Here is a 13,935-nt window from a genome sequence, read left to right as displayed (position 1 = left end):
AACAAGAACAAAAACTGCAAAATCCTCAAAAATCATTCAATCTCAGCCAACGCAACTATTTGATTACCCCGTCCAGTCGACACTGTAGTGTACCACACCAACCAAATTCCCCACCGATCAGCGCATTAGCCAGATCCCGCCGGTCAAACATCGTTGACCCCACACAATAGCACTCCTGACTGACCTAACCCCTGACCACGGTCTATCCCATCGCCCAGAGTTAATGCTTGTCAGAGTTACTTCCACACCAATCTGACAGGTCATTGACTGGTGCTATAGTGGTTCCCTGCTAACCGTTGCTATTTTACTATCCCACCACCAATGTGGTGAAACTACCCCTCTGGTCGTAGTCGTAATCATTTCCCCCCGTCATCGTGTTACTACATCGCACTGCCCATCGCCGTGAAATCTTACTGTCGAGTGTTGTCTGCATACTATGCTGTCGTCACTATACTATCTCGCTGAGTCATTTTCCCATTGACCGATGTCATACCATATCCCTATGCCCATGGGGATAGTTCATTCTTTAAATCGCATAGACCATGTGGCAACTATTTCCCCACCAATCAATGCCATACATCCATCGCACCACCCAGTGCTATTTCCTAATCCCGCTGCAAGTCCCCATGGTTCCAAGGCATCGAAAGCCCCCTTCATGAGTGTAGCCTCTTCTAACTCTCCTACACCTTCCGTGGCAACTAGGCTTAGAAGTACATTCTCCAATATGTTCAACCGCTTGGGAAGAACATAGTCGGCAGACATGGAGAACCCCTTTGCTGGCATGTCCCTAGGAAGGGAAGGCCAGCAACATACTGTTCCCGAGCCACAAACCGGGCCAGACACTACTTTCACCAATCCAAGTTCCTCCTCTTACACCAGACTCCCCCAATGGGAGAACATGGATGATGAGGATCCATGGATGAGGGAACTCTGTAGACAAGACCCAAGTGGAGGAGATGCTAGGAACTTCCAAGGTGGAATGCCTTACGACCCTCTAACTTCTTGGCCCCACTAGCCTTCGTCAACTTTGGGATGCCGCAGTTTCCACCCTTCCACCAGCAGCATGGGACCAATGCTACCATGGCCTAGGACCTCCCCACCTCTGGGAGTCCGGTCCTTCCCATCTATACCAGTTGCACCAATGAACACATCCATGGGTGCTTCGGTCCTGATGCCGACACTAGCGACTACATGGACACCACCACCTGGGCAAGGCCTGAGGCCAGCCCTGCGAACCATCAAGCCCACAACAACACCACCTCCTCTAGCTACTCAAACGGTGTGAACTAATGAGCCTATGCATATTTTGGTGAATGCCCTAGGAAGGGGGGCAACACCACCACCACTCGCCCTAGTGTTCCTTGCTGCAGGGATGGCAAATCCCTCGAGGAGCCATCCCATAGCCATTTCCAAGCTGATGACCAAGTTCCATGGAGAAGGAGACCCGGTATCTCATGTGGAAAGGTTCGAACAGATTTGTGAAGCCTTTGGTGCACCAGGCGAGGCCAATGCATTCGGCCTTAGCCTAGACGGCAAGGCAAGTCAATGGTATAGAGCACTCACCCCAAAGGAAAAGATCAACTGGGAGAATTTGAGGAAGGCTTTTATTGTGGGATTCGCTCCTAGTGGTCATAAATGCAACCTGATCAACTAGCTATATGGGGTGAAACAAAATGACAAAGAATTCCTTAGGGATTACATTGTGAGGATTAAGCGCCTCAATGCCCACTGCTAACCCTATGAGCGAATGAGCGAAGAATGACTATTGCCATGCTTCCTTATCGGGTTATCAGACCCAAAGCTGCATGACCATCTCATGGTAATAAAAAACCCCACCTCCTTTGATCTATGCAGCAAAGTGGCCATCTATATATGTGACAATATGATGGACAAAGTGAATTTGGACAAGGCCTCGGCCCCCTTTGAAGTAGCCTCGTCAGTTAGGTCTTTGAGTGTAGAGTCAACTAAAAAGGGGGCTAACGAGCCTAAAAACTTGGATGTGAGTGAGCTAGCCTCCAATTTGTTGGAGCAACTAGGTTAGCAATGGAGAGCAGGGACCTCCAAAGAAGTATCGAGCAACACCGACTTGTTTCCATGATGAGACAATGTCTGGTGTGGGGTATGCAATGGCAACCACCCTTCCAATGAGTGCCTGCGCCTAAGGGCAAGGCCAGCACTCTACTATGCACACTGCCATAGGTGGGGAAACCATGATACCTCCCAATGTTGCTTTCTGAGGTCCCTTCCCCAACCCATGTATCAAATGCAACCCCTATTGGCCCTAACTACCCCACCCGACGCCAACTCCTACAAGGTGGCCCAGGAGCCAGCTCTAGCCAGTACCAGGCTTAGCCAGCTCTGTTGCCTCCACCCATACTGGGCCCGAAACCATTCTTGCCTCTTTGTGTGCATCCCACTTTCTCATCATGTCCTCCACTCTCTGTAATATCGAAGAGTGTCTCTACAAACCATGCTTATGAATAAGATCCTCCCATGCAGATGTTGCTGACTCCCTAGCTCTATGTTGTGCTTGGTGCCGAGCATTTTTATAACTAAGCCCCTCATCTACTGAGCGAAGTATGGAGCGCTGCTGATGTTTACGATCGACTACATGTCATGGAATGCATCTACCCTTAGGGGTAGGTCCCCTTGGGAGCTCTGGCATGGGAGCTAACGTATGCTCTTTTACCCTATGATTATTAAATGGCCGCCGATCGCGAATCTCAATACCCTTCATGGAGCAATTTCGAAGCAAACACGTATACCACTTCTTCCCTGTCAAGGCATCCCGATGCACCTGGAACTCCTTTGTTTTGAGAATAACCTACATAAACATGGGGAGGAATTAATGGCAAGAATTAAACACTAATTAATAATAATAACAAACTCCCAAAGACTTGACAAACATTAACAAAAGCTAAATAAGAACATCAAAACAAAAACTAAATAAGAACAACAAAAAAAAAGCTAAATAAGAACATTAACAAAAGCTAGATAAGAACATCAAAACAAAAGCTAAATAAGAACATTAACAAAAGGTAAATAAGAACATCAAATGATAGATATTCTTAAGTGCACATGTGGAGGTATACATTCAAAACCTTTTCTTTGTATGAAAAGAACCAAAAAAGTATATTGTTCATTAAAAATTTCTAAATCTTGGGGCCACATAGGGTGTCTCCAAAGTGGAAGTGCATATTCATGTATCGCACATAAAGGATCTCCTCCTAATTACCCGACCTATGCACAATTGACACATGCTCGAGTCCATAATGCAATGCTCTCAAAGGCAATACGTTGGGCTTCCTCCCATGCATGTACATCTCAATATCCCTTGGACAAGAGGTCAGCTTGGGAGGGTGTAAGTCGCATACGTCACCTATTTCCCTGAGGGATAGTAGCATGTGTACTTCCAATATCGGTAGTCTCTTGTGGCAATGTACTTCCATTATCGGTACTCTCTTGTGGCAATGTAGTCCCAATGGAGAGTGGGTCAAATCTCTCAACTCGATAAGAGAAGGGGAAGACATGCACCAACATAAGATAAAATGATTTCACCCACTCCGGTGCCATTCGAAGATGGGCGTCCTTATCATAGTTGGCTGCAAGCAAAAAGAAGAAGACTGAAAATGAATAAAAAGGGACTCATGAATCATGGATGCCATAATACTTGCAGATTCCCACACACGGTCCCAATGTTGTTTTCTCAAAGTTTCCTCATTAGGGTCCATTTTTTGAATTCTGGATGGACCAACATCATCCTCCTATAATTGTGATCGTTGACTAGTACTTTGAGCACGTGTCTCTCGAGCCAAATGCATTTTTGGCTTTGGTGTCGATACAAACTCTCTTAATAGCTTTCTAGGAGATGCACGAGCACCTCTTACTAGAGGGGTAGGTTCTGATGATAAGGGCTCATCCATTTGCAACCCTATGTCACCCTTGGCCTCGGTTTGATATTGTTTAGGTAAGCTTTGGTGTTGAGATACTCGAGATCGACTCAGACAACTTCAAAGAGTAGAAGGTACATGGAGGGGTACTAGACAAGTTTCAAGTCTCACAGATGACCTTGTTAACCTTCTTGATGAAGAAGGGATCATGATTGAGCCAATACAATCTAGAGTCCCCAAGTTATTGGATGGTGTGCCCAAGTCTACATATGTTTTCATTGAGCTTATGAGCAAGGGGGAGGTCATGTTACACATTAAAAGTTCAAATCCGTGTCGTAAAAGCTCAAAACTTTAGCATAACACGGTCATGATATGGAGTCCTTGATGTCTTTTTTTTCCCAGAAGGCATGAAATTATCAATAGCTTGATTGTTATTTCTCTTGGTCATCTTGTTCAGACAACTAGCACGTCCCATTGGGCCAACTAGTACTGGTGATAATTGGTGGGAAGCCTTACTATGGTTATCCATCTTTTGCTTTGAGTATAGGTCTGTAGTGCTCCACTTCACTTCCGACATGACCATAACTTACAAATCCGTGTCCTCACATTGTCTTCATATATGTGCTCTTCGTACTAAAGCAACCAGTAAGTGCAATCATGCAATTGTATGTGTGTGTGTTCCAATGTGTCTACTTTAAAAAGCATACATAAGCACATATCCTAGTGCCTCATATGTAATTATACATATGCATGTAGACAAGTGCATATGTGTAAGGATACAAATGTAAGAATATATAGGAATATAGGCACATATGTAAATATAAATATACTCTACAAGAGAATAGAGACATATAGTTATACAAAACATACGTGTTCCATTACACATATACAAAACATTTTTGAAATATATATATTATATGTGATTGTATAGGTATGTATGTACATATGCATAGATATACGTATGAACACATATGTAGGTATTCATATATATAACTATAGATGTACATATGTATAAGTGCATGTGCATAAGAAAGCATGAAGACAATAATGCATACAAATTGAATTTTCAATTCAAAAATGAAATTACATTGTTACAATCAATTCATACTTGAACATTTGCTTATCCATGAGTTTTAAATCACAACAAAATTCAAACCTACCTCATTTGTCGAACGACCTATTTTGTATGGGGCATGAGGCAATACTGGCTCGGATGGGGATGCCATGGCCTTTGATAAGGAACCCTGTGCAGTTTTGTCTCATCGTGATTTAGTGGCAGGTTCAATAATTTGCTTCGCAACCTCCGCAATGGGCCGCTTGCCCTTATTTAGCGACCTTTTAGTGGGCACAGGCACGTTGGTCACAAGAGAGCTGATGTAGGGGAAGCCATGGTGTATGCGAACAAGATTCTGCACAAAGCACTTCTAGGCTTACTCGAGATAGATAATTGAAACATTAAAGCATCAGATAAGCACTTCACCAAAAAAGAAATGACTACTACAAGCTCGTCCATTCAGTCTTGCTCCACTCTTCTCGTACAACAACTATGTCTCCACAAAGTTTGAGAGGACATTATTACTATCACTTCATGAAGGAAGGCTTAACAAAAGAGTGCGATCACTAAATATATTTCCATTTCAAGGTGAAGTGCTGCCAACATCAAGCAGAAGTCGATAGTCTTTGCTTTAGAACTAGTGTAGTGTTTTATATCTGGAAAAGTTCAACAATTAAGTCATTATTTTGCCATTCCAATCCCTTCTTAATGTTTCCAAACTGCTAAGACATATACTTAATGTATGGGCTGGATATTATAAAGCACATATAGCACGCTTAGGCTTAGTTAAGATGCTCGAGGAGTTGATATCTCAAAAGAAGACAGAGATGATGTGGGGCAGTCCACTGAGCTCAAAGGTCTTCTCGTATAAACACATCTTCTCGTATAATTAATGATTGACTCTGCTCTTTTGTAGAACAAATGGTGATATCTGAGTCCAAAAAGCATGGGGAGACGCTCACCTGGGAGGATTTACAGAAAATGAAGTGCACATGGAGCTTTATTCGCCTTAATGTATACTAGAACCTCTCTTTTGCTAATGACTGTGAATGATGGAGGAGAAGCCATAAGCACAGTTGTTTTCCTAGCATAAGTCATAAGCAAGGTTGTTTTCCTTACTTGAAAATAAAATGGGCGCACAGCCAAGAAGCTAGATGAGCCACTTCTGGTGAGAAACGATGCGCAAAGTACAATTTCCAACTGCTGCAACTAGCTACATCCTATGTGAAGATTCAAGGTACTTTATCGTGGATGAGCCACTTCAGGTCTCCTACGTCCTATGTGAGGATTCAAGGTCCTCACTAAGCTGCTTCAATGTGTGTTGGTGGAAAGCTAGATGCTGGAGCGGGAGGTTTGAGGGAACGCTCAGAGGAGAAGAGAAGCATATGAGTTGGGCGCTAGGGAGTGAGTGCTCAGAACAGAGGAGAATGGAATTTGTTAATTGACTAACCCTGGAGAGGAGAGATGAGGAATGTGAACGATTAGGTAGATGGAGATTTGCCAACCTGTCTACGAATTGAAAGTTTCCTATGCTCAGTATACGCTCGGTATACGATCACTGTTAGTTCAAGGGCTCCCGGAAAGATGGCGAGGTATGTGGAAGGGTGGTGGAGCCATGGGGACGTAGGTCCATGCTCCCGTGGACAAAGTCCAAGGAAAAGAGGCCTCTGGATATCCTGAGGCCAAATAAGGTAGAAGTGTCCGTCATGGTCATCCTACTATGTCTATGCATCCCATGTGTAACTGGTTGCATGGGTGCAGGGTGTTTAACTTGGCAAAAGAGGAGAACTAGATGTAAAGCGACCAGCACACCAATTTGCATATGGACCTCGTAAATTCCCTTACAAGCAACTTAGGGCCTTAGCATATGGATGGGGCTAGCATGGGTTTAGGATGGGAATCTTTTTGTCATCATTACTCCCATCCTACACCAAGTGGTCTAGGATGGATTTAGAATGGGAGTAGCCACTTTTTCTCCCATCCTAGACCATGGCCTCTAGACCTTGGCATCCAGAATGGGTTCCCCTTTTTTAGGGATTCAAAAACATGCAAGGATGACATGTATCCTTGTCCCCAAGTGGTCCCCACCTCCTAAACACATGAAATGATGCCATGTGTCCTCTTCCTCCTAAACCCATCCCTATTTCTTTTTTTGTTAAGACATGGTGGGATGAGAATAGGATAGAAATATACATGGGACCACTTGGGACCACCTCTTCCCATTCCCATCCTATTTCTTCCCATGTGGTAAGCCCCTTAGTTCGGCAACTTGTAACTTCAGCCACAATGAGCTCTTGGGGCGCGGTGGATTTGGTCCTGTATACAGAGGAATTCTGTCCGACAATAAGCATCTCGTAGCTATCAAGTGTGTCCACAAGAAGTCTTTGCAGAAGGAGCGAGAATCCGTTGCAGAAGTGACCATGATTGTGGAAATACACAGAGTTGTGTACATACGAGTAGAAAACGTTGTATATTCATTGATGATAGCTCGATTACATAGATGTGCCCATGACAGTTGACAACGGTTGTGCCGATTGGCATCACACAGTAAGTGTGTGTAAATGTAAGACTTTACGGCTTAATTCCTACACTCCCCCTTAAGACAAAAAGTCTTATGAGTAATAGAGTGTGAGTGTCAGAACTTTAACTCTTTTGTGTATGTAATTCACTAGTTTTCACTTGGGGGTGAGTTGCCAATTGATAACAGTGTGAGTGCAATTCTCAATTCAACCGGGATCCAATATAGCATGAATTATCAGTAACATTATCATTTTGGTTCTCATCTTTGATCCGAGTATATATGGCACTACTGCAATGACCATTTCTTGAGCTTATACATCCTTAGTCCCCCTCAAGCGAGAGAAAGGGAAGTAGTCCTCTACTCCACTGTACTTCGTAGATTCAGCAACTTCGTGATCTAGCTTGTATTGCACATTTGCTTCAACATGTTCTCCAAGTACGTGTATTTTGTCGTCAACTTCTGCAGCAATCTATCCATTTGCTTTTTCTTCTGATTCGGCATGCTCATCACTGATGTCTCCTTCGAGTTGATTAGCACCAAAAGTGTTTCCTTTTGTAGATTTGCGCCGATCAGCATTGTCTGTGTGAGCCATAAGGCCCTCATCGTGGCCATCTGAATCATTAGTTGCAGTTTCATCATTCTTTTCATGTCGGTAATCAATTCTAGGGTCCCCTTTTGTACGATGATCATAGTCTGGATGTGCATCTTTGACTATGTGTAGGTTGTTACCGTAATCTTTATCGCCATCTCGTACATGCGATTGATTATAGCCATCGTCAATGTACGCTCCTCCATCATCTAGACATTGATGTTTGTGATCGGGATTATGGCCCTTCATCTTTTCTTGAGATATCCTTCCAATCTTCATTCTCGTCAGGTGCAGCCCATCCATTTGCTTGTGCGGCGTTTTGGTCCTCTACAAAATCTAAAGCTTGGACAGCAAATTTTGATTCAATCCCTGCATTGCTATCTTTGTCTGCATATTGATCGCCAGCAAAGGTAACAGCCCCATCTAGAAAATGCTTTTTGGTGCTTCCCTGCTCTCCATTTTCTGTTCTGTTTTGCGGTTCACTACAGGCTCGGTCAGAGTTGTCTTTATCCTGTTTTTGGTCCCAGGATGAAAGGGTGCACCAATTGTCGGGCACAACAGAAGAGAATTCTTCTTCTTCTTGACTTTTGGAATGATCTTGGGCTTGGCATGCATCAGGGTGGGATTTCTTTGCCGTTGCACTCCTCATGATTGCGGGAGTCCGAATTTGCCATCAGCATCGTCACGTATGTGCAGAGGTATGTCGTCTTTTGGGTCTTTCTGACTTTTATTTGTGGGCTGGCCATCTTCAACGCCTATTATCGCTCCACACCGTTTAGAAGGGGATTTCTTTTCACCTTGGTCATCTCCTATTTTGGGCCGGAGGATGCCTTTGTGCCCTTTGGAATCTTCATGCCCATTTTCTCCACTATTTGAGGGCTGGTGTCCTGCACCTATTAATGCTCCTCTGGCCGGGATCTCGCCTTGCTCTTCTCCTGTTTCTATGGGCGGGAGGTTGCCTCTGTGCAGGACTGCGTTATCTGCATTTGCTCCTTCACTGAGGAGAATCAACAGGCCATGCCTGTGGCAAAAGCGTGGCTGGTTTGGGCCCCAGCTGGCCTCTGATACCATGTGGAAATACACAGAGTTGTGCGAATACGAGTAGAAAACGTTGTATATTCATTGATGATAGCTCGATTACATAGATGTGCCCATGACGGTTGGCATCACACCAATCGGCATCACACCGTAAGTGTGTGTAAATGTAAGACTTTACGGCTTAATTCCTACAATCATCGGTCGCATTCGGCATCGCAACCTCGTGCAGCTGCATGGATGGTGCCATTACAAAGAACAGCTGCTCCTTGTTTACGATTACATGCCAAATGGAAGCCTCGACAAGCTCCTCTTCAGTCAAGGAGATGGGCCTTCCCTGCTGCACTGGAATCGGAGATTTCGCATCATACGCGGATTGGCTGCTGCTCTTCTCTATCTGCACTTAAGAGTGGGAGTATCAGGTGATCCACAGGGACGTAAAATCGGGCAATGTGATGCTGGATGCAGACTTCAATGCAAGGCTGAGCGATTTCGGGCTGGCGAGACTGGTGGAGCACGACCGGATGCCAAAGACGACCATAATAGCAGGGACGCTGGGGTATATAGCGCCAGAATACACAGAGACGGGGAAGGCGACGGCAGCATCAGATGTGGACGGGGCGGTGGCGTTGGAGGTAGCGTGTGGGAGGCGAGCGTTAGAATTTAGCAACGAGTTGTCAGCGAATGAAGGTGGATCAGTACGCTTAGTAGACTGGGTATGAGCTTTGCATGGGCAAGGGATGGTGCTATCCGCAGCAGATCCGAAGCTGGAGGGTGAATTCGACGCCGAACAGATGAATTGTCTGCTGATTGTTGGGCTTTCTTGTTCTCATCCTGATTTAAAATCACGACCCACGATGAGGCAAGCTCTCGCATCTCTCCTAGGCGAGGCTGCACCTCCTGCAATTCCTCAAACCAAACCCGTAGCATTGTATGGATCCTGCTTGCCTCCCAGATCCATTCAGGAGCTGTTCTTGTCGGAGGCTTCCATGAGTTCTACCACTTCTTATTATAACAATACTATGAGCTCCTTCTCAGCTCCTCCTCCTCCTCCTCTTCCTCCTTCAGGCCAGAGAAGGGATGGTGGTGCTATATGCTGCAGATCCGAAGCTGGAGGGTGAATTCCTTACAGGACAGCCGAAGCTGGAGGGTGAATTCTATGCAGGACGTACAGATGAAGTGCCTGCTCGTTCTTGAGCTTCCTTGCTCTCATCCTGATCCAAAATCAGGACCCACATCTCAGGCAAGCTGATCTCTCCTTGGCGACGCTGCACCTCCTACTATTCCTCGAACCCGAACCTGTAGGGTCCTATGCATCCTGCTTGCCTCCTAGATCCATTGGCTCTTGTCGGAGGCTTTCATAGTGAATTGGTTACATTTGATTGATGAATACACGCTTTACATAGAGTTGTGCGTGACGGTTATTAACGGGCATAATCAAGACCTTATCAGTCTTACTTCCAATACTCCTGTTTAAGAGTGAGTGTGGATTTATTTGCAGATAAGAATTCAGATCCATCCCCGTTTATTGTGATGCTTCCCCTTGCTCTATATGCTATAAATATTTACAATTAGGCAATGCATTCTTGATCAAGTATTGCTTGAATGATGAGCTGTCGGACGTAAGCGGAAAGCTGTGCGTGAAGAACATAGTAGAAGTAGTCCTCCAGCAAGGGGATAGAAGCTTACGCAGGAAAGAAACTAAAACAAGACTTGATAGCTGTGTGTTGTATTGCCAAGACTCGACATATTTAAAGAGTTACATGAAGCGCATAACAACTAACAGAATTTTATCAAAGATGAGGTTTCCAGTGGGCGCCTTCATCTGCAATTTGTTCCTCCATTGGAAATGGCTGCAGATATTCTAACTAAGCCTCTTCCTAAAAGCTCTCATCAATGGACCTGTGTTGTAAGGTGCTGGGTATACCTCCGCCATACCCATATACTCCGAATATACCCAAGTAACTCAGTGACGACAGTAACTACCCAAGTAACTCAGTGACTACCCATATACCCAAGTAACTCAGTGACTACCCATATACCCAAGTAACTCATTGGGTATATTCGGAGTATATGGGTATGGGGGACGGTATACCTAGCACCTTCTAGCTAGCTTTTGGAGGTAGTATTACAGCAATCCAAAACCGCCCCTTAACTCCAAAAGCTTATTAATCATGAACTACACTGAGTTACTTGGGTATATTCGGAGTATATGGGTATGGGGAGGTATACCCAGCACCTTACAACAGGTCCAATGATGAGAGCTTTTAGGAAGAGGCTTAGTTAGAATATCTGCCGCCATTTCCAATGGAGGAACAAATTGCTGATGAACACACCCACTGGAAACCTCATCTTTGATAAAATGGAACCTTAAATCAATATGCTTGAGTTTGTCAAATTGGGTATATGGGTAGTCATTGAGTTACTTGGGTATATTCGGAGTATATGGGTATGGGGGGTTACTTCCCCCCTTAACTCCAAAAGCTTATTAATCATGAACTACACTGAGTTACTTGGGTATATTCGGAGTATATGGGTATACCCAGCACTTACAACAAGTCCAGTGATGAGAGCTTTTAGGAAGAGGCTTAGTTAGATTATCTGCTGCCATTTCCAATGGAGGAACAAATTGCAGATGAACGCACCCACCGGAAACCACATCTTTGATAAAATGGAACCTTAAATCAATATGCTTGAGTTTGTCAGATTGGGTATTGTTGTTGGCCACCGCAATGGCAGACTGATTGTCACACATTATCTCCAGTGGGTCAAGAATAGGAAAACCTAGATCAGGAAGTAATCCTCGAAGCCATATTCCCTTAGTGGTAGCACTGGCAATGGCCACATATTCCGCCTCAGCTGTGGAAAGAGCCATTGTGGCTTGTTTCTTACTTAACCAAGTAACAGGTCCACCAGATAGGAGAAATGCATATCCTGTTGTTGAGCGCCGAGTATTCAGATCACTGCCCCAATCAACATCACACCAACCATGGAGTGGAGAAGTTGAGCCTGCATGATAGAGAATACCAACATCTAGAGTAGAAACAAGATAGCAAAAAGTTCACTTAACTGCTTGCCAATGAATGGGGCCAGACTATATTTTAAAGGTACTACGAGACCTACGACGTAGCATAAGTCAAATCCAGCTGAGTGCAAGTAACATAAGTCAAATCCGGCTGAGTGCAAGTAACGAGGTAGTGAAGTGCACTCACAACTTGTCGATAGGGCATGGTTTGCATGGCAGCGATCTCGTGAGGGGTGGTTGGAGACATAGACTTGTTGAGTTGAGAGCCAGCATTCATGGGTGTCGCAATCGGCCAAGCTGCATGCATTAGTAGCAAGAGCCCCGCATCATTACAAGCAATCAAGAGATTATCTACATATAGTCCGATGATGCAATGTTGTTACCTATTCGCTTAACATAAACGCTGTGGTTTGAGATTGTTCGAAAGAAATTCATACGTTCAAGATAATTATGAAGGCGGAAGTACTAAACCCTGGGTGATTGTTTAAGCCCGTAAAGGCACTTTAGCAATATGCATATTTTGTGCTCTTGATCGGGTTGAATGAAACCAGCGGGATGCTCCATGAAAACGCGCTACTCAAGCTCCAAGACACCATTAAGAAATGTTGTCTTCACATCCATTTGGTGGAGTAATTGCACAAATTTAGAGCGTGGACTATATCGAGACTTATGAACCTGTGGTTAAAATGAAGTCACCTCGCGTGATCATTGCTTTGGCTGTACAGCACCGGTTACTTCTCCACCAAATGGACGTGAAGACAACATTCCTCAATGGAGTACTTGACCCTGAGGAGCGTGTCTTCATGTAGCAACCTGAACGATTCATCAACCTTGGCCAAGAGAACAAAGTCTTCCTCGTGTTGAAGAGTCTTTACGCCCTGAAACAATCTCCAAGGGTTTGGTATTTTTGTTTTCATAATTATCTTGAAAGCATGAATTTATTTAGAACACCATCGGCAATAGTGTCTATGTCAAGTGACTCGGTGATCAATATTGCATCATTGGCTTGTATGTCGATGATCTACTAATTGCTTGCAATGATGAAGGCTTATTAGCTCAGGTCAAGTACCAGTTGTCATTTGAGTTCCAGATGACGAATCAAGGTGCAGCACTTTACTGTTTGGGGATGCAGATAAATCTGCGATCCTCGAACTGAAAACATCAAAAATTTTCAAGGCAAGTATGCTCGAGATATCATCCAACGGTTCTATATGCATGCTGCTCGCGCTATTGCTACACCAATGGATAGTAGTTCTCGCCTCAATTGATCCATGTGCCCTACAACTCCAGAAGAGATGGAAGAAATGAGCACAGTCCTGTACCGACAAGCTGTTGGTGCATTGCACTACCTAGTCACCTGCACAAGGCCCGACTTGACGTTTGCTGCCTCCCAAGTATCGTAATACCTTCAGAATCCGGGAATGATTCACTAGCAAGCAGTCAAACACATTTTTCGTTACCTTGTTGGTACGCTTGATGTGGGCATTTTGTATCAATCAGGTAATACTACTACTCTCTACGGATGGTGTGACTCCGACTGGGGCAGTGACATCGATTCAAGACGATCTACAACTGGGTATTATCCGGAGGACCTGTTGCTTGGCTTAGTAAGAAGCAGGCCCTCTTCACAGTAGAGGCTGAGTATGTGGCCATTGCTAGTGCTACTACAGAAGGGATATGGATTCGTGGTCTCCTTTAGGGACCTTGGGTTCCCTCATCAAGATCCATTGCAGATTCACTGTGACAACCAGTCAGCCATCGCCATCGCAAACAACAACCAATCCGACAAACTAGAACACAGTGACCTTTGGTTCCATTTTA

At 44.5% G+C, this 13,935-nt stretch overlaps 1 protein-coding gene across 1 annotated transcript; it reads left to right on the top strand.

Annotated features, from left to right (window-relative positions):
- Positions 1-9,372: 9,372 nt before the first annotated feature.
- On the top strand, positions 9,373-10,286 carry LOC147881758 (putative L-type lectin-domain containing receptor kinase S.7). Its single transcript, XM_087401240.1, has 3 exons — positions 9,373-9,511; positions 9,558-9,805; positions 10,128-10,286. Exons 1-3 carry the CDS (start codon positions 9,373-9,375, stop codon positions 10,284-10,286), a joined length of 546 nt encoding a protein of 181 aa, XP_087257366.1.
- Positions 10,287-13,935: the final 3,649 nt, after the last annotated feature.

This window comes from Dipteris shenzhenensis, chromosome 30 (assembly GCF_047967505.1).
Source record: "Dipteris shenzhenensis isolate YYH24624 ecotype China chromosome 30, Dip_SZ_1.0, whole genome shotgun sequence".
In the NCBI taxonomy this organism is placed as follows: domain Eukaryota; kingdom Viridiplantae; phylum Streptophyta; class Polypodiopsida; order Gleicheniales; family Dipteridaceae; genus Dipteris; species Dipteris shenzhenensis.
This window is presented reverse-complemented; position numbering and strand designations above follow the sequence as displayed.